At 38.5% G+C, this 22,583-nt stretch overlaps 1 protein-coding gene across 1 annotated transcript in view; it reads left to right on the plus strand.

Annotated features, from left to right (window-relative positions):
* The window catches only part of Tmem214 (Transmembrane protein 214), a 99,837-nt gene that overhangs the window by 58,626 nt on the left and 18,628 nt on the right, over nt 1-22,583 (plus strand). Inside the window, exon 8 of the mRNA XM_067766655.1 lies at nt 13,457-13,611. Within this exon, the coding sequence (XP_067622756.1) occupies nt 13,457-13,611 (155 nt within the window). The remainder of the gene's footprint in view (nt 1-13,456; nt 13,612-22,583) is intronic.

Below are 22,583 nucleotides of genomic sequence, written 5' to 3' on the forward strand. Positions count from 1 at the left end.
CGCTTCATGAAATCGACTATCTCCGTAATCTTCCCAGTTAGTCCATTACAGTTGAACTGCAGAATTCTGAAGTGCATGAGGGGTGACGCCGCCACTCTAGGGGTAAGTGAGGGGTGAATACGCCTAGGTTGTGGAAGGCCAGGACGCAATTGCTGTTGTGACCTTGGGACTGGGCGCCCTTGGGCAAGCATTGGGGTACCCGGATGATTTGGGTTTGCGACCTGGCAACATGGCGCGATGAAACCCGTCGAGGGGTTGCCGTCGCGGAGACCAGAACATCTAGGAAAGTGGCACCACCCAAGGCAGGAGCTGCATTGAGCGGATGTCGCAAACCTATATATTCTGTGCTGGCAGACGGTGCCAACGGAGGCAGGGACTAAGAGTCTGTTTCCCTGACCTGCACGATTGCTGCCAGAAAAGAGGGGGGGAGAAGAAGACGGGGGCAGGGGCTGATGCTCAGCATTGCTACCAGCTCTACTACGAAGGTAGTAGTTATGAGTGGTATCAGCTGTTTGAGTTGTTGGCGCCGTGGGGCGCGAGCAGCAGCGGGTACTTGTTGTGGCTTGCTGAGCAGCGAAGCTGCTGGAAGGTAGTGGGGATACGCTTAGGCGTAGACTACGGGACGCCCTTGGGCGTGAGCAGCAAGGAGCCACAAAAGATTTATAAAAGTTACGTGGACGTCGGGTTTTGGGATCAAGCCCAGAACAACCTGTCCGATGCAACCATCCCTTGCACGAGACACACTGAACAGAGTATGACCGTCCTAAAAAGATTATTTTCTGGCAAATGCAGCAAAACCATTTCTCAGGACCGGGGTCAGGAGACGGACCCGGATTGGGTTCGATACCTTCCCGGAGTAAGAGAATATGTAGCAGTCCTGCTGCAAGGAGCTGCTGGGAGGATAACAATTTGTGGGAGGGACGAAACAAATTAAATGGGGTCACACTGAAATGACAGTCCTGGGACGGGAAAATCCCGAGTCGCTCCGGTACATAGAACCGACTGCCTTGGGAAGCGATTTAGTCGTCACTACTTCGCATGTGACTTTCTCTGCGCTCCCTTCCAGCATGCATCAATTGCGTCATAACTATAAAGGCTATCTTGCTCACAGCAGTCCAACAATCTATTTGCACATTCTGGGAACTAAATTCCTAATGGAAGGCTCCTCTCCAAAAACTCAGAGAGTCTTTCGCCGTGAAAACGAGGGCAGTGAAACATTACCTGTTCTGCGCTTTCGGAGCGACAGTATGGACAGAAGCTATCCGAAGCTTATGTAGATATGCCTTGAAGCCGCCGCGTCCGCTCAATATCTGTGTGAGGTGGTAATTAAGTTCGCCGTGTTTTCGATTGTACCATTCCGCTATATTCAGAACTAGCATGAAGGTATAGTGCCCTTTTCTCGATTCTTCCCACCGTTTTTGCTACCTAACTATTGGACGTGACCTTGCCGTTTTCTTATCATCTTCAGATGGTCGGCTGATTCCAATGCCATACAGAGCGGCCATTTTACCTGAGAGGGTGAAGTGCTCCTTAAAAGTAAGTTTTGAGTAAATGTTTACTCCTACATATTTCAAGAAAGGCTTTGAATTTATTTGATAATCTCCTATGGTTGGGACTCACTCATCCACAGTCCGCTTTGAGCTCACCAAAACCACTTCTGTCTTATTGCTAACAATCTCCAACCCCATGTTCTTCAGCCATTCCTTTATTCTTCCCACGGCGTCATCACATAATGCTTGGAGAATTCCGTGCCTCCGGGAGGTCGATTTGTAGCACACCGTTATACATCGCATTCCATAGCTTTGGACATGGAACAGATCCCTGAGGGACACCGTCCATGATGTTGTTCTTGGTCCCACATTCGTATCAAAAAGGAGTACTCTGTCGCTTAAATAGCTACCAATTATTCTGAGCAGGTAAGCATGTGTGCCAAAGTTCCGTAGCGCTGTCATTATCTGCATCCAGTTCGTGGTGTTAAAAGCATTTCTAATATCCAAAGTTATCAGTGCACAGAGCTTCCTTTTTACTTTGGCCTCCGATTATGGCTCCACGGGCTATATTGACAACTGTTTGTATTGCATTTATCGTGGATCTCGATTTTCGAAATCCAAACTGGCTATTTGACAAGCCACCTGAGCTTTCCAGGGTCTGCTGCAGACGCTTACTAATACTACGTTCGAGAATCTTTCCTATTGAATCCAATATACAAAGTGACCTGTATGAAGATGTCTGGTCGGGTATCTTACCAGGTTTCAGTAAAAGAACCATCCAGTGCCTCCTGCTCTGTTATTTCTGGGATTTTCATACATTCGAGGTCCTCGTTTTGATAGGTAAAGTAATCTTGTGTCGGAAAAAGAGTTTTTACGATTCTTCTCATTAGTATCGGGCATGTATGCTGCTCTGATTTCTGCCCTTTAATTTTCGCCATCACCGTTCTGTAAGCCAATCCCCAACTATCAAGATCGGCATTATCTATCAGTTCCTTAAAGCACGCTCTCCTGCTCTTTTTTATAGCGTTTTTAAGCGCCGTTCTTTTGGCTATGTAGGTATTGTGTGTTCATCATATCGTGGCGTGGAGCGTGCCCCCTTGCCCTTCGTCGTGCCTTGTGGCATTTTCTACGCTCTGCCGCTATTTCCTCGTTACACCAATATATCGAATTCCGATTTAGCATCACACGTCATACTTAATTACTTAGATATTTGAACCGGCGTATCTTCCGTATGTGTCCTTCGTATTATGGCACCATTCCATACACATCAAATGCTTCTGGTTTGAAAAAGTGTTGTATCCATCTTCTTCTTTGCAGTTGGTTGGAAGCTGTTCTTGGTGAAGTTTCCACTAGCTGTAGGTTAATAGCTTTGAGGTCGCTGGGTGTGGAGACGTTACTGATGGACGGAAAAACGAGGGGTGCTATTTCGCTACTAGCAAACGAGATCTATAACGGAGCGTCTATTGCCAGTGTCGAATGTATATTTCCTTGGCTCATTTAGAAGTTCTAGCCTCAGTGCTGTAAGCCTTTCGAGAAGAACTCTACCTCTATCGTTAGTGCTACTACTGCCCCATACAGCTGACCATGCACTCAAGTCTCCACATATTATAAGCGGGTGTTTACCCTGTGCTTCTATGGTCATCCCAAGGATCATGTTCTCAAGCTCTGTGCTAGTCATGCTCGGAGGTGTATAGCAACTAAAAATGTATATATATAAAATTTTGCCCACGTGAATTCAGCCACTGTCGGTGCCATCTTTTCCTGCGGAAGAAGTTTTATTGGTAGCCAAATTGAGGCTTTCCCAGCCGAGTCCGTGCGCCAGCCTTGCTAAGTTCTGTACGGCTCAGAGGGTGCCGCTATGTCAGATCCTCCTTCAAACATTATCTGGGATAAGAGGTCTTGAGCCGCTTCACAGTGGTTTAAATTGAGTTGCAACAATCTCATAGGTCAATATGGTTGCTTCCTCCCCATTGTGGGCATCTAAAACTGCTTGCCGAATGTTGTCCCCTACATAACGCACATTTCGGTACGTTTGAGCAGTTCACGGCCTTATGACCCTCCTTACCAGATTCCCTGTAAAGTTTTGACCTATCTATAGTCTCTTCTATATGTCCATAGCCCCAGCACCTATGTCAGTATCTTTCCTGTTTCACATCACTGTTGTTGTTGTTGTAGCAGTGCTTCGCCCCATCCAATAGCTGTGACCGATCACAAATTGTCATCAATATCCTCTAACGGGAGTCCAAGGAAACTGCCTGTTTCAACAGGGGTCTCTAATTCGTCATAATACCCATCCTACTCATATTCTTTACGCCTTTATAGCAACTTTGGCATCATCCGCTGTAAGGCTTACAAGTGCCGATTTTGTACCGCTGTATCCTGTACGTATACTTTTTAAGGCAGTTGGGTCAGGCCGTTCAATCCTGCATTGCATGGACCGCATCATCGGGCGTAGTAATCTTATCGAGGTCTCTGAGCTGTAGTGTGACCGTTTGACACTTTGCTGTGACCTTCGCTGACTCCTTTAGTTCTGCTTCAATATCTGCTTGGTACGTGCTTGTTTTTCCCTCCTGAGATCTTTTTAGCTGCAGCAACAAATCTCCTTTTGCCGTTCTTCTAATAGTTTTGACGTCACCCTCTAGGGATTTTAATTCATCGCAACTCCCCACTTTTCGCAGTATTTCAGCATACTTATCATCTCCAGCCTTCGAAATTTTGTTTGCATCCAGCATGACTTTAATCATTTTCTTCCTATTCGCCTTTTCGGGTTTGGCTGCCTGTCACTCTACCGAATTTTGAGCTGTGGCGCCTTCTTTCCTTTCGACCTTCTTCTGGTTCAGTGGCGTTTGCTATTTTACTCGCTTGTGACTCCCCTCATGTCCTGGCGTAATGTCCTTGGCTGAGATCGTGGGCTTGGCTACTTGTTTTTCCTTTGTCGAATTCCTCCTCGCTCTCTTTCCTGGGGGTGACGAGCTTCTATCCTTAGCTGTATCATTGGAAATTACTTTATTCTTCAAGTCCTTTATCTCCAGCGCAGATTCTAGGTACAATGCCTTGATTATGGAGGGTAAGAGCTTAATTTCAGCGTGTATATAATTACGCCCTTTAAAAAACTCAAACAGATCATCAATTGATCCCCCTAACTTGGTCATCTTCTTTTCGCTCCCTCCTGAGGCCTGAAGATTTTTAAGATTTTCCGCGCCTTCTTAATGAGGTCACTTAATGAAGGAGTGCCTCTTTTAGCCTTCTCCCGTCTTGCTCTGGGAGTAAGAGCCGGAAATGCTCCTTTCCTGCCATTGGCTTCCGCTACTTTTGGTTTTGTCCCCGTGTGCGACGAGACATTTTGACCTACGGCAGATAAAGCAGGTCCTTCTAGGGAACGAAGTAGCTTTCGCCACAAGAATGGGCTGAATGTACCTTCCATATCTTGATTTTTATTTTTATTTTCGTTACCCATTAATGTGATTGGGTCCCCACTTGGGGCCGCTATCTTAGTCTGAATGTACAGTAACCTTGGCTACTTATTTGAATATTCGCAGTTAACCTAAATTAATAGGCCATTCACTGTTTTCCGGCAGTGACCCCCTTGGCCTGAGCTCAGCCTAATGACTCTGAATATTAGTCTTATATGACGGCTGTTGACCTCATATACAGACCGTTTTCTGCACTTATCTGCGTCTAAGCAGACTCTATCAGGTTGAGTTTCATAGCTATAGAATAAACAGAATTAGAAAGCAGTATGTAGATTGCTTTCTCCATAGGTAGGACATACTCCTGCCATTGTGTTCTTATTGGAGACATAAGACTTTCGAAATGTCAGTCAAGAAAAATAAATAAAATAGGCGTCCAAGCCTATAAAAAAAGGGCCAGTAAGGCCGTCTAAGCAAAAGCAATAAGCTTTTTCATCGCTGTATGAAATGGAGTGCTTTATATGGTAATTGAACTTTTATTTAAAATGAAGATGCCTTGTTTAATAACTTTCATACTTTTCTCATAATTCTATCATAGTGTAGTCATAAAAAGATCCAAATTGACCATATTTCTGAGACTCATATTTATCACATAATAAGTTCAACTTTTCTTTGTATTTGATGTTGGATGTCAATCAGACAGTTATTTATCGCCTGCGTTTTTGCTTCATTTCGCATATGCCCCATTTGACATTCGAAAATGCTGCATTTTTAAAAACAATTGCGCATTTTCCCTGTATAAATCTGACAACCCTAACCTGCACCCAGAATAGATTGTAATAGGAAAGAATCAAAGTACGATATGCTAGATTAGGTAAGGTTGAACTGACCGGCCAAAAAAGACCTCACAGACACTGAATTTGTCCATAGTGGTACCAGAATATGTTGACGACAGAAGAATCCAGTGAAGTGCCAGAACTTATTTTATAAAATAACTCCGTCATTGGACCTACATAGCTTAATTGCTCCTTCGAGATCTGGAAACACAGCCGCCCGTAGCAGCTGAAGACTTGACCTAGCGAGCGGAGGACACGAGCACAACACGAGTTCAACCGTTTCTTTCTGCTGCCTCTGACGAGACCCAACTTATGAGCATATGACTGCAGAAGGCTGTGTACTAGTACGCCCATCATGAGCCTTAAGTCCTCTCTATTCAAATAAATGAGCAACTTTGTGAGTCTCTTTGTAGGATTCGCCCATGATCCTAGAAATTTTGGTCATATGCAACTCCTGTTCCTTTTTAATATCTCCTAAGCGGATGGATACGTTACCCTATTTTGCCACTCATCGGCCCTTTTGTTACCTTCTGTCTCGGAAACCCAGTGTAGATGTACGATTCAGCCTGAGCGAAGTCATTATAATCCTTGTATGCATTCCAGGACACTTCTTGATGAATGATGTGTGAAATTATTGCCGTAATAGCTACTTGACTGTCAAGATTACATATATTGACGCAACAGCAGCTTAAGCACCCTTCCTCCATAGTTTCTGCTGCGAAAGGCACTACAAAAAAGGACACGATAGTAAAAAACGGGCTTGCGAATTGCTGCAAATACTCAATAAGAGAGTGCAGGCGATTGACCCCCCGTGCTTCCTAGCATCCTTTTGCGTGCATACAGTGGCGCGGATACTTTCATTGCACTCTTCTCAACATGTAGTTTCCACGACAATTAAACTAAGTATCTAGTATAATTCCCAGATACTTTTTCCTGTACTTCTCTTGTAGGATTATCCCCAAATCCTAGGCCTAGTCATTTTTGGGACCTTACGTTTCCTAGTAAACGATATGTTGGCGGTTAGCTCGACTCTATTAGGCGTGCACATCCCGAAGGTCCTGATCCATTAGGGAGATGATAGTTGGCACACATCTGCCACTTATAATGACTGAAACGTTATATGCATACGCTGTGAGTTTCACTGGTCCCGTGTCGAACGGCCGAAGCAGTTTGTTGACGACCAGCGATCACAGCATTGGTGATAATACCCACCCTGCGGCGTTACTCTGTTTACAGATTTTGTGGTTTCGCACAGACCCCAATGCCACGTTATCTTACTGCAGCTTAGCATAGAACCGATTCAATTTCTTAAGGTTGGAAGTACTTCAGTCGAATTAAGACTGTCCATGATTGCTCGTTTTGAGCTATTATCGAAAGCTCTGGCAATAGCCAGGAAAACGCCAAAGGTGTTGTAACGAATGTAGGAAAACCCTGGTTATTATGCACCTTCTGCTAATGTTCGATTCGCTGAACTGTCGAATAAATAAACTCCAATATTCAGTATTGCAAACTGATCTTTATCACGATTTCTCCTAAGTCTAGTCATTTCGCGAAAATGTGTTCGAGAATATTTGTATCTCATGCTTGTTTACCATTTATATATATGTATATTTGTAGTTTATGCTTTTCTACTAGCCATATGCGTGTGTATGTGTGAGTAACAAATGCAAGTAACAACTCTGATGACTTCATATGTGTATGTGAGATATTCTTCGTCGCCTTCTATGTATGTGTATAAATGATGGTTGATGTGTTCATGTACATAAGTGTGGCTTGCTTTAATGATTTTGTTGTTTTGATTATTTACTAACAGCATAGCGATGCTAATATTCGCCACGGTATATTCCTAGGTTTTTCTATGTTCATGACACTATATGTAATGCAGGATCGACTGACTTCCTTTGGTGTAAACATGTTGTACTGAAGACAATAATGTTTCGTTCTTGTTTATACTATCTCCAGGGTTTTGAGTAGAAAAAATGTCGAACTAACCCCGGGCCTGTAGTCTTTCCAGTGCAAATGACTGGTTCTTCCCGCTTTCGGTACGAAGAAAGTGGTTCGCTTTATGAAACTATCAAAGATTGTTCGAAGCAATTCTACAATCGTTCCACATGTCATCTGCAACATACCAGGTTCCGGCCAATGAGCGTCTCCCTGTATGGTCAAAACCATTTAACCGCTTTGTTAATTAAGTAAATAAATAAAAGTGAGCGAAATTGGTTTGAAAGCCATGCTTTTTCTTTACAGTAGCACTCAAAAATTTGCCCATAAAATTTGAAACGCTGTGTATCTCCAACTATTATAGCAATAGAAGTAAATTTTTTTACAAAATGTTAAGCTTTTAAAACGAAATTCACTAGTATAAAAATATTTAGGTAGTGTGCGTAGATCGCTATCTTTTGTGTAGAAAATTGCTGTTAGGCAGATCAGTTTTCACTGAGAAGCTTCTCATGGCAGAAATACACTCGCAGTGCTTGCCAAACGCTGCCGAGGTGCGACCCCGCTTAGAAACACTTTTTCTAGCTGAAAAAACTTGTTTCTAAAATTTTGATGTTGCTTTGCCCCGGGTGTGAACCCAGTATATTCGGATGTGGTAGGCGGAGCACGCTACCTGATATTTTACTCAAGATCGATAATGTGCCAAAAATCAAACAAGTTGGTTTAAAACCACGTCCGCTTTCATAAAATGGCATATAATTGATATCATCTAGGCTAAAAACTTAGCTCAACTTAACTCAGGGAATACAATTTTTTAGTAAAGCTATATGGGATTCTCCACGAGCTCACAGTTTTGTGTCTTTTCGAAATTTGAAATATTTTAAAGCATTTTCTATGAATTAAATTATGTAATTGCGTTAAACTTACGTTTATTTTAAAGTTTCATGTTGAATTTTATTGACTGGTCATCAGTTTTATGAAAATATAGTTCATAATACCCTATAAATGTCACAACCGTGGCATGTCCACAACCACATTTTTCATAACATTTTAGTTGATAACTTTTTTAATATTTAATTACACGAGTAATAAACTGTCATTATATTAAACACTTGACTTAATCTGCAATATTAAATGTTGTTTTAATGATAACATTACTGTTTTCGCTTCGTAATTTGATTTTGGAAAGTGTCCATGAGCTTTTGAGTAAAAAATGTTATTCAAATCGTTAGGTTGGTACTGATGTGCAATAAACACTGTTTTGTGACATGTGAGTGTGAATTTTGATCAGCAAGTGTCCCCGCATATTTCCATGCTAATGTTTGCAGTCTTAAAATAACTAATATCCATTTTTAAACACTGAGGAACTGGAAAAACGGTACCTACGTATCAAAAAATCGTATCACAACCGTGGCACTTGTATCTTTGTAGTTTTAAGTTAAGTACCGTCTATTGCACCATTTTTCTTTAAATTTGCTGACATAACCTCAAAGTTTTACCGAGTCATACTAGCTTTTTTAATGAGCAATTTATTGTCAAAATGTCACAACCGTGGCAGGTTTCAGTATCAAGAACAGAAATTAATACCTGTAGCTCGTCTACTTTGGGAATGTTTTTTTTAGCTATAAAAACTTATAAAAAAATGATTGAAAATATTTTGAAATCGAATATTTTTTTCCAAAATTTTGGGTTAGTAATACTGAGAGCTCGCGGAGAATCGCCCATATGGAGAATTCTTGCATACAAATGTCATTATACCTATCTGTACTGAAAATGGGCAAATTTAATTGACAACCACATAGAGCCGATACAACTAAAATTATCAAGCTTTGTTAGCCAACTCCTGCAAGAAACCTTTTAGATAATGGGCGTGGCAATGCCCATATCTAAGTGAATCGTTTCTGAAATGACTGCAAATCATGGCTGTAGAACCATGTTGGATAAAATAATGTATTTTATTACAATGCATGTTAATGAGTTAGTATACCCTCCGCAAGTGAAGGAAATCGCCCACACAACAAGTCGACTTTCAAAAAGTAGACATTTTTTTAAAAATGGACTTATAATAATAGAACATGCAATAGGTGACATGCTTTGATATTTTCTTTACAATATGAAATTGTAGACATCAACTCGAGAATATTCCAATTTACACGTATTACAATGAAATTCACCAAATGTTGTTCGCTTAAAGTAAAACATTCTTTAAAAATGATTTCGAAGTCGTTTGACAACTACCTCCACCCTCGAATAAGAATTTTACAAATATAACTCTATACGATTTTGAATGACAATTAAGGTATTCTAACGAAAATGACTGGTTGTGGTCACTGTGTAATGAAAAATCAAGCAAATGAGTTCAACCTCATGTAAAGGAAGTATTTTTTATATCATATTCAGTGAAAGTAATTTTTAACAAATACAATTTTTTGGATTTTCTAAAAATTAAGACCACAAAAATTAATACAAAAATCTTTGTATAGACAAAAAATCTTTTTGCATTTTTCAGCATTAAAAATGTTGGGCAATTCACAAGGGTGCCATATTCATGTGAAATTGTAAAATTTGAGCTGTTTCCATGGTTTCCAATGTAAAATTTGATTAAAATGTAGCTCATACGGCGCATAGAAGACCATAAATATAAAGTGGTCCTTAAAGTTCTTTCTGAAAGACAATAAAAAATTCCGTTTTGTATTTTTATTGTTTTTCAACGAGCATTTGAATATTTTTCCAAATATTTTTTTTTTTTCAAAAACCTTTGAAAATGTTGACAGATACTTACGATCGTGATAAAAACACTTACGAGGTATAACAGATTGTGGGCAAAACAAGTGAGATATGTAATATCTTATACGTCAAATGACTGACAGGATGTTCATGTTCAAGATGGCCACTTTTTAGCGCTTTAGCAGTGTTTTGACTGGATTTCAAGATGGCAGCGCATAGGGCCGGCAATCTGCACCGGGTGATAGAAATAGATAAAGGATCAGACCACGACAGTCACTTAAAAATCAGGCGATCGGCTCTATTTGTAATTTTGACATCTGGTCTTATCCAAAATGGTATAACTGTTCTCTCTTCTGGTCGACCAAGTTTGTTTCCTTGAAGTTTTTGCGCAATATAAAACTTAACAAGTAAGGAAGGCTAAGTTCGGATGTAACCGAACATTACATACTCAGCTGTGAGCTTTGGAGACAAAATAAGGGAAAATCGCCATTTAGGAAAATGAACCTAGGGTAACCCTGGAATGGAAGGTATTAAGTCGGATTTTAAGAGGGAGTGGACCATAGTTCTATAGGTGGACGTCATTTCGGGATATCGACATAATGGTGGACCAGGGGTGACTCTAGAATGTCTTTGTACGATATGTGTATCAAATGAAAGGTATTAATGAGGGTTTTAAAAGGGAGTGGCCCTTAGTTGTATATGTGAATGCGTTTTCGAGATATCGACCAAAATGTGGACCAGGATGACCCAGAACATCATCTGTCGGGTACCGCTAATTTATTTATATATGTAATACCACGAACAGTATTCCTGCGAAGATTCCAAGGGCTTTTGATTTCGCCCTGCAGAACTTTTTCATTTTCTTCTACTTAATATGCTAGGTGTCACACTCATTTTACAAAGTTTTTTCTAAAGTTATATTTTGCGTCAATAAACCAACCCAATTACCATGTTCATGTTATCGTGTTAACGGAAGGACAGACGGTCGACTGTGTATAAAAACTAGGCGTGGCTTCAACCGACTTCGCCCATTTCCACAGAAAACAGTTATCGTCACAGAATCTATACCCCTACCAAATTTCACAAGGATTGGTAAATTTTTGTTCGACTTATGGCGTTAAAAGTATTCTAGACGAATTAAATGAAAAAGGGCGGAGCCACGCCCATTTTGAAATTTTCTTTTATTTTTGTATTTTGTTTCACCAAATCATTACTGGAGTTGAATGTTGACATAATTTACTTATATACAGTAAAGATATTACATTTTTTGTTAAAATTTGACTCAAACAATTTTTTTTTAAAGTGGGCGTGTTCGTCATCCGATTTTGCTAATTTTTATTTAGCCCACATATAGTAATTGGAGTAACGTTCCTTCCTCATGGACCGGCCAGTTCAACCCAACCTAACCTAACGTTCCTGCCAAATTTCATCATGATTCTTCAACGACTGCCAAACAACAGCTTGCAAAACTTTTAAATTACCATCTTTTAAAAGTGGGCAGTGCCACGCCCATTGTGCAAAATTTTACTAATTTTCTATTTTGCGCCATAAGGTCAACCCACCTACCAAGTTTCATCGCTTTATCCGTCTTTGGTAATGAATTATCGCACTTTTTTCGGTTTTTCGAAATTTTCGATATCGAAAAAGTGGGCGTGGTTGTAGTCCAATTTCGTTCATTTTAAATAGTGATCTGAGATGAGTGCCCAGGAACCTATGTACATACCAAATTTCATCACGATACCTCAAAATTTACTCAAGTTATCGTGTTTATGGACAGACGGATGGACGGACGGACGGACGGACATGGCTAAATGAATTTCTTTTTTCGCCCAGATCATTTTGATAAATAGAAGTATATATCTATCTCGATTAGTTTATGCCGTTACGGATTACCGTTATGCGAGCAAAGTTAATACACTCTCTGAGCTCTGCTCAGCTGAGTATAAAAATCAATCTCAGAACAAAAGCAAATGAAAAAATAAAAATAAATAAATATGTATTGTGGATGCTGTGGATGCTGTAGTTGATGTTGTAGCGATAAGGACACTCCCCGAAGGCCTTGTGGAGTGTTATCGAGTTGATGGTCCTTTGTCGGATGCAGATCCGGTACGTTCCGGTACCAAGCCCGACCATATCGGGAACGATTTGTTATGACCACATGCTACCTTCTAGGCCATACCGCCCTCCCACCCTCTAGATCCATGAGGATTTCGGGGTCGCCAGAACCTCTGATGTTAATGAAACAGGATTCGCCACGGATAGGTGAGGTTGACAATTAGGTTTGGAGAAGCTATCTATTGCGCTGGCAACCTCAAAAGGTTGCGCTACACAACCCCTTGAAAGTGGTATTTTCGTCGCTACCGCGGGTATATTCTAACCCCCTAAGCCGCTGGGGGACTGGAGATGGATCGATCTTGTCAACTCTTGCCAACAAGTGCTACTTCGAACTGAGTAGGCAATTGAAAAGAAACGTCCTCTCTCGAAGAACAAATATTACGCTCTACAAGTCGCTCATCATACCTGTCCCAAATATGAGATGGCTATTTGATCCTGTCCGTCATGCCGACTGCTTGTATCGAAGGAGGTATAATGAAGAGCTGTACGAGCTTTACGCAGATATGAGGATAGTGTAGAAAATAAAATCCCAAGCCATCGCTGGCGAGGTAATATTTTGCGAAAGGACGAAGACGCTCTATCCAAGAAAGTATTTCAGTCGACACCGCAGTTTGGAAGCAGAGGAAAGGGTAGAGCCACTAAAATGGAAGAGTAAGGTGGAGGAAGACTTGACCTCCCTTGGTGCTACAAATTGGCGCCAGTTATCGCGAAATATCGATAGCTGGCCTGACTTGTTACGAAACGGCCTAAATAGCTTAGGCGGTTAAGCGGCAATTAATGATGATGGAGATGGATCGCTATTATGTTAAATATAGCATATTTACTTATTTCTTAACGAAAAAAATAGACGAAATTGTCTTTGGTAACAAAAGTACTTAAATCTTGTTTCCTGTATTTTAGTAATATTTAAATGAAAACCATTTCCTTGTTACCTTTGCAGAACAACACTTAGATATGGCTGATAATGATGGTATAAAATTGGCAACTTCGAAGACATTTCATTCATTTTTAGAAAGCGCCCAAATACTAAATGAAGAACTTAATTTAGCAAAGAGAAAAGACCCTAATTTGGATGAGCTGGTAGCTGTCGTAAAGGTACTTATATTATAAACATAAAAATAAATTCTCAATTTAATATGATTTTATATCTGGGGCCGTTTTTACGAAACGTACAAGTCGTGTGATACAAGTACACTTTTGCTGAAAAGAAAAGGGGTATAGGGGATTTGGACTATGAGCATGCCCTCAGATAGAATCCTTATCGAAACTTTTATTTTAGAAAGTACACGATAAAACTGGGGACCGTCTTGGCCATTGACCTGGTGATCTAGTGACCACGCGTGCTCATTAGATGCATAATTGATTGTTATTTTCATTAAAAGGTTGAGAGTTTTATTTTATCGTTTAAGTGAAAAGGGATTTTAGATCCGTTATCCTAATAGACGATACGGACTCTGAAGGTATCGTCTGTGCAACAAATATATGCTTGAGTTAAGAAGAAATGCAACTTTTTTTACCTTTATATTAAGTCGCTTTCTTGTTTGTACCCTCATTTCCATACGTACTTTTGACCCACGGAAAAGTATTTTTCGGTAACTTCCGGTTGAGCTAGACACTTGATACTTAGAACATAGTTCAGATCTGGGAGACATTACAATGCAAGTGAAAAAAATCCGCTAGGTGGCGCACGGATCGAGATATACAGAAAATTTATTTTAAAATGGAAATTTTGCGATCGACTTTTAACTAACTTCTCGGTGATCCAGAGACTTGAAACTTAGCACATGGTTTGCGAGTCGATGGCACTACAATTTGTGGAAAACAAGGTTCCGCTAGGTGGCGTGCTAATTGAGATAACGACAAATCCCTGAAAAACGAGGGGAATCTTGCGATCGATTTTTGAGTAACTTGCCGGTGAGCTAGAGACTTGAAGCTTGGGCCGTGTGTCAGAGCCCGGTGACAATGCAATATTTTATCAAAAAAATTCCGCTAGGTGGCGCATGGATCGAGATATTAGGAAAATTAATTATAGTTTGGGAATCTTTCAATCCATTTTTAACTAACTTCCTGGATATCTAGAGACTTGAAACCTGAAATATAGTTTAAAACTCGGTGACAGTGCAATTTTTGATCAAAAAATTTGAGCCACGTAACGCACAAGTCGGACTATTTAAAAGATTAGGCCATACCTTCATGGCTAGCCTCCTGAGTGTTGCAGGCGTTGTAGAATTGCACCTCGTTGAAGGCCCAACTAAATGCACGTCCTTGCATACTTTTAGGCGTACGCGACTTTCACCACGATTCTTTAAGACTTTCAGGCGTATGCAATATCACCACGATTTTCAGCTGTCCAAATTAAGCAGCTGACAAACGAGGTGGAATTCTCTTGTTATGATGCGAGATGGAATTTTGTTGTTTTCGCCGGTGTTGTCAGCGAAAATTCCACTAATTATCTTAAATCTTGCTATTGTGAACAAATAAATAAAGATAAGAATTTTCACTTAGGAATTACTTAAATTACTAATCAAAGTTGCAATTGCCTTTTTGTAGGCAGTACTAAAAAATTGAAAATAAAAAGATGATAAAAAAATTTTAAGGACTACTTTTATATAAATGGGCCAAAAAATAGAAGGGAATTTTTCCTTTAATGCAGACATAGTCTTCTTGAATTTTGACTAAAAAACTTTAACAATAGCTCTTGTAAAAGAATTTTGGGATTGAAAATTATAAAGGTAAAGCGCGTGTTTAAATGTTAAATCATCAATTAGTTAATCCCAAGTACATGGTTTGCCTTAAATTGAAGGATTGCGCTCCACATTTTGTAGTTTTAAATCCCAAAATTCGTTTACAAGGGCTATTGTTAAAGTTTTTTAGTCAAAATTCAGCAAGACTATGTCTGTATTAAAGGAAAAATTGCCTTCTATTTTTTGGTCCATTTATATAAAGGTAGTCCTTAAAATTTTTTTATCATCTTCTTATTATGAAATTGTCACATTTTTTAAGTTAAGGCACCAATAACCGGTGCCAATAAGTATCGTTGCGTAAAAGTAAGGTTATCACTATGTCTATATGACTATGTCAACTTTGCCAGGCCTAAATGGTCTGACTTAAAGCGTCCAATAGATAAATCGTTTCAGGGGTTTAGTTTCTATTTGTGGCACAAATATACAAATACAAATCCCGCTATACCCAAAAAAGTTCACCGTCACCATCCACTGCGCTCAGTAGGAAACTTTGAGCAAATCAATATCTAACCTAGCAACGGATACAACTATGTAGGGCAATAATATGAGTTGCAAGTATTTTTGAATAACTTTGAAATGATTCATACATAACACTATAATACAAAACCAATTTTTTCTAGGTATTGGTTCAAACCGTAATTTTTATTCAAGAGATTGAGGCGTAAGAAAAAGTAATTTCTTCTAGCTAACCTTCAAAACATATTGTACCGAATTCTTGGAAATTGTTGATAATTATAAACCTTCTGCTAACGTTCGAATCGCTGAACTGTCGAATAAATAACTCCAATATTCAGTATTGCAAAATGGTCTACTAAATATAGTACTTTAGGAGTAGTACTTCACAATTACAATTATACTTCACTAATAGCGTGTTTAAGTCAAATTGATTAGTTGATCCTCAGCTTGCGCTGCTTTTATACTCTCTGTTGCCCTTCTGGAACAGTCGTATCTCATATTTGGTTATTTAGATATATACGTGTATGTGTGAGTAACAACTTCTGCTCTTGGCTGATGACTACATATGTGTATGTGAAATGATCTCTTTGCTTCAAGCTGCTGGTTATGTGTGTGGAATGTTCTTCGCTGCCTCGTACATAAGTGTGGTTGATTGCTTTAATGTGTACATGTACATAAGTGTGGCTGCTTGCTTTAATATGTATATGTACATAATCGTGGCTGCTTGCCCTATTGTTGTTGTACGTCTATTTAGTAACAGCACAGTGATATATATGGAGAACTGCTGATATTCGCCACAATAAGTAGTTCGGAATTGGTTGGATTCTTGCCCCCATATCCAGAAAAAATACAAAAGATGTATAAAGCTTTTAAAAATGACATTTCCAATTATAAGAGATGTATTAACCATTTATATTTGTTATGAATAAGTGGTTAATTTTATTTGAGGAATTATTTCGACAAAGTAGTTTGTTTTTCCTTGCAAATTTTTCTAAGGCAGATACGAGAAGCTGAATTGCTTTGTGCACGTTTCATAGAAAAAGTGCATACACCGCGCACACACTTTTACAGGGTTGAGTGTAAAAGTGTGAGGAATGTGCACGGTGCAAGGGTGCAAGGGTGCCTTTTTTGAAACAAAATCACCATAAACGTCATGTTCCGAATACTGAAGGTTTTATGAATGAAATTTTTTGCAATTAAAAAATTTTATTTAAAAATTTCATATTTTAAATTTTTTGTCATACAAAAATTAATTGTTTGAACCAAAATGGGTTTCCAAACGTAGCTGGGTATGGAATTTATTTTATAGTTCCTGATAGAGATATACGCCGCCGATAAACGCCGCCGCCGCCGCCGATTTTGGTCGTTTTTTGCACGCCGCCGCCGAATGTCAAAAATATCGGCGCGTCGGCGCGGCGTCCGGCGCGTTACTATATTTTCTACTCGTTTAAGACTGTTTAGGCCATTTATTCTTCATGTCGAAAATAGGTCGGATATGGTCGAAAGTGGTATCAACGGATGCGCATCACTGCCAGTTATAAGAAACTAATTGCGAAATTTAACTCTTTATAACTATTCAAAAGTTATTTAAAATAACAGGCGCTTTCGATGTCAGCTTAACACGGACTTTGCATCACCCAATTCAGCAAGTTATTAAAACAAAACACTAAAAGAAAAGTTATATAATAAACTTATATGCTCACTTTGCATTTTTGAAAAAATTAATAATGAGGAATTAATTTTTTAAATTGTCCTCGAGAATAAGCGAAATCAGTGATGCAAAATCCTTTAGTTTCTAGGGGCATAACACTCCTTTGAAATTATTCTTACCTCATACTTAAGTTGAGGATATATGTACGTATGAGAAGGGTTTGAAAAATCACTAAGTCTTGCATTCAAACATCTGTTGTTTATTTGCGAAACTATACAATAGCGTCTGAAATGTTAATTTTGATTTTCACACTTCATCCTTCAACACCCAAGTCTCCCGGTTTGACATTTCCTAAAGTTGGCGGCCCTATCCAAAACTAGTCCCTTGGAGTGAATCACATTGATTATAGCCTATCAACCAAGTTTAAATATCACCTACACGTTACGGATCCGTTTACAAATGTGAATACGTAGGCACATATATCTACCAGGTGAGGCTTTGTCCTTCGCAAGAACACTCAAAGTGGTAAAGTAAAAGCTTTCCCAAGACAGAGGAACTAATGACCGTGTGTGATACTACCCTAACGTAGTGGACAGTCGAACTTGTCTGAAAACTGAAGCTACGCGGTCATCCATAATGAGCTCCTATATCGTAAGGCCGGAAAACAGTAGTTAACAACTTTCAACTTAAAATCCGTCGACTTTCATTCTAAATTTGATTTAACGAAGACTATTGAAGTCAATGTTGTGAACACAAACGTCTGAAATCTTTGGTCTACATTTTAAAAATTTTATCCAGGGTCCTTGTAAAATTTTAATTATGTAGATGCGCCGAGGATTATACGATTTTCACCCATGATGCAATGACATCCACTTAGACTTCTTATGATTTCGAGGGCGGCATCCTTGGCCGAATAGTCATTCCCTAACGTTTCAAGGTGTTTCTCTGGTGTAGCTCGACAGCATAGCGCGACAAAAGCATCCGTTGGAAAGTCTTCGGAACTACACCTAGAGCTTCTAGGAAAGTGACGTCGACGAAGGTATGAGTTCGAAGTCGCAGTCCTATAGCTTCTGTGCTGGCATATGGTATGAGGGTCAGGAGGCGTAGTAGCGACTGGTGGTTGGGATTGCTACTGTTTGCACATGATTTAAAGAAATTATGTTCGCGACGATTGTTAGTAGTTAACCCCAGGTGAAACTACGCTTTGCACGAGCTATACAGACAAAACTGTGACCATTTTATGTATCTCTATTTCCTTTCAGCGGACGCAGCAGTACCAATTCCAAAGACCGGGGTTAGGTTCGAAGCCTCTCTGGAGCAAGCGAACGAGGGATAATCCCTTCGCAAGAGCTACTCCTGAACATTTTTGAACGGTCTTTTGATGCAAAAACCCAGGATCTTTCCTTAAATACATATAAACAAAACCTTTCCTAAATATTATTTTTTTAAATAGAAAAATCAAACTTTTAAAGTAAGAACACCGGCGTACGCCGGCGCGCCGCCTACGCCGCCTCCGCCGATATATAATAGAGCTTACGCCGCCGCCGCCGATAAAGTGATTGGCGTAAACCTCTAGTTCCTGAGGATGCCAATATAGCAGAGTTTAAAAAATGCCACACTTTTCTCCACGAATAGCAGAACTACTAAAAACTAAAAAAAAAACTCTTCGGATAACCTCATTCGTTTACTAATTGAATGCAAACAACTAGGCGATTAGTGATAATCGATTATTTTACTATCGGCTCATTCCATTTCAAGACACCCGGTCCGCGCAGGACATGATTTTTGATTTCGATGGAATTTTAATATGTTGTTCTTTTGTCAAAATAATGAAACACGTGTTTTTTTTGCCTTAAACAAATTTTTTTTCGGATTGATCGGCAATTGAATTCGATAAAATGCAATCGATATTTTATTCACCTATCACCTATTTTTTCAACTGTCAATAAAATAAAAAAAATAAATATAAGGCGCGATAATCTCCGAAGAGATCTAAGGCCGAGCTTCTCTTCCAATTTGCATCGTGCTCCTCTTGATTTTCCCTACAAATTGGCCGGACGGGACCTACATGTTTTATTCACCTATCACCTATTTTTTCAACTGTCAATAAAATAAAAAAAATAAATGTAAGGCGCGATAACCTCCGAAGAGATCTAAGGCCGAGCTTCTCTTCCAATTTGCATCTCCTCTTGATTTTCCCTACAAATTGGCCGGACGGGACCTACATGTTTTATGCCGACTCCGAACGGCGTCTGCAAGGCAGATGAGTTTTCACTGAGTGCTTTTCATGGCAGAAATACACCCGGAGCGCTTGCCAAACACTGCCGAGGGGCGACCCCGCTTAGAAAAATTTTCTTCTAATTGAAAAACCTTATTTCTAAAATTTTGATGTTGCTTTGCCCGGGGCGTGAACCCAGGGCATACGGTGTGGTAGGCGGAGCACGCTGCCATCACACCACGGCGGCCGCCGTGTGTCAAAACTTTGTCAAAAATTAACCGATTCTCATGATTTTTTCTTTGAAATGATCATTATTACATTTACTTTTATATAAATTTATAAACAATAGCATATAGTTTAAAACAAAAAATAATAAGAAATGAATGTTTAAATAATATATGTGATATTTTTATTAATTTTAAGCATTTGGCATTGATCGCCCTTTATTCTGATATGTATTGCAACAATATATGGTGAAGAAAAAGTTTAATATTCAAAAATTCACGTTCCGAAAACAACGAGTTTTGGCTAATAGATATTTACCCAAGTGGAAATATAAACTGTTCACTAGGTATAGAAAAAAAATTTACTTTTTTTGAAATATTATCTAATTTTTGAAAATTTTTTACTAAATACTAAAAATAAAAATATTTTTTTAACTATATGCTTTTGTTTATAAAATTATATAAAATTGAAAGTAATAACGAACATTTCAAAGAAAAAATCATGAAAATCGGTTAATTTTTGACAAAGCAATTGAATCTGTAATGCATTGCATCAATATTCCCCCATTTATAATAATATAACGTTTAATATTCCAAAATTCTTATCTCGAAAACAACGAGTTTTGGCTAATAGGCATGTTCACTCGTCATAGAATTTAAACAAAAAAAGATAACTTTTTTGGGAAATTAATTTTTGAAAAAAGTCATAAATTTTTACTAAATACTAAAAAAAATTTCATTTTAAACTACATGCCGGTCTTCTTTTTATGCTCCTCTGTTGATGTGGCTGTGGCACCAATTCATTATACTCATTTCAGTGAATACCACATGAAATGCAATAAATACTGTGCATTGTTTATACCTTATTTCTTAATTTCAAACAAATTGGCAACAATAATTAAACTTTACAATTTTTTAAACAAAATAAGAAATGCGCAACGAAATTTCAATTGACAAAACAGCTGACTTCGAAAATTCGAAATTCCTATTCCCCAATTATTCTTCTCCCCAGGAGAAAAGAATTGGAGGAATTTTTCCGCGGGAATAAAAAAATTCGCGAGAACAAAATTCCGCGAGAATATTTAGAATTGGTCTGATTGACAGTTGAAAAAATTAGTGAATAAAATATCGATTGTATTTTATCGAATTCAATTGCCAATCTATCCGAAAAAAATTTTTTTTGAGGCAAAAGAAAACACGTGTTTCATTATTTTGACCAAAGAACAACATATTAAAATTTCATCGAAATCAAAAGTCATGTCCTGCGCGGACCGGGTGTCTTGAAATGGAATGAGCCTATACAACTTTTGTCTTGACCAAATAACTTGAATATAGCTGAAAATTTGTGAAAGGGTTATTAGGTTATTATTAGCAAACACCAAATTATACGATGTGAATTCAACCGATTCGAAATTTTTTGTAAAAACCGGAACATTCCTGGTATGTTTCAACCCATTTTTTTCGTTTTTTTCGAAAATAGCCCGAAAAACATACATATGTAGATTTTGGCTTTCGAATTGTGAAATTGGCTCTTCTTTATATATATTTTTTCTAATTATTGTATATAAAAAAAGTGATAAAGTAAAAATCTAGGTGAGATTAGTATTTTCTTACTTGAATTAGTCGGCTAATCGATTATTTGAATAGTCGATTATAAAGACCCTAAAATTTTTCGACTTCAACTCAATCAGCCCTGGCCAACTGACTTGATGTAATTGAAAATTTGCAAAAAGGTTACTAGAACAGCAAAATCAAAATCGTACTATGTAAATTCAAAATCGATTTAAAATTTTTGTAAAAAGCGATACATGCCTAATGTGTTTTTATTTTCTGGATAATAAATCAACCCAAATTTGTTTAGAGATGGAGCCATAAGCAAAAGAGTAATTTTTCCATTTTTCGAATTTTGAAATTGGCTGTTCCTAATTTTGTTTTTTTTTTTTCATTTACCAAATTGGCCTTTCTAATACGTATTTTTCATAAAATAAAAATACTTAGCGTGATTTACCTCCGAAGAGACTTAGGTCGAACTTCTCTTTCAATTTGCGCCGTCCACCTTTTAATTTTCCTACAATTAGCATGTTTTATGCCGATTCCGAACGGCATTAGCAAGGCAGATGAAATTTCACTGACAAGCAGAAATACACTCGGAGTATTGACCTATTGATTGCATAGGGACGACTCCGCTTAGAAAAACTATTTTCTTATTCTACGGCGGTTGCCGTATTTACAAAATTTTAATGTGAGAATCTAGGCGTGGTCCATTTTTTTTTAATTGCATATGTTTTTTTCTTTTCAAGGTTAATTAATGCCCAAAAGTTATATAAGGGTCAAATAGCACATTTTCGAATTAAATTAACAAACAGCGATAAATTACACAGCCACACAAAAAAAGGTTGGCGGACATGGTAATGCGAGACATGTACTCAAATTCTGGCCTAATGGAACGTGCTTGGCCCTATCCTGAAAACCGGAAAAATGTTGTTGGTGCTTGAGCGTTTTTTGGGTTAAGAACCGCATTCCGATCCAGGAATACTTATGCCGCATTACCATATTCGCCATCTTTTTCGTTTTTTTTTTGTGAAGCTATGTTTCTAATTTTTTCGAAGATGTGCGCTTGAACACCTTATAATAATATAATATATAAGTTCGAAAAAAGAACCCATCGTACAATTCAAATAAGAAAAGGAGGTAGACCACGTCTACTGTTTTAAATTTACTTTTAAATGCAATAAATAAAAAACAATGTATTAGGAAGAAGGGTCCAATGCCGA

Source organism: Eurosta solidaginis, chromosome 2 (genome assembly GCF_040869045.1).
Source record: "Eurosta solidaginis isolate ZX-2024a chromosome 2, ASM4086904v1, whole genome shotgun sequence".
In the NCBI taxonomy this organism is placed as follows: Eukaryota; Metazoa; Arthropoda; class Insecta; order Diptera; family Tephritidae; genus Eurosta; species Eurosta solidaginis.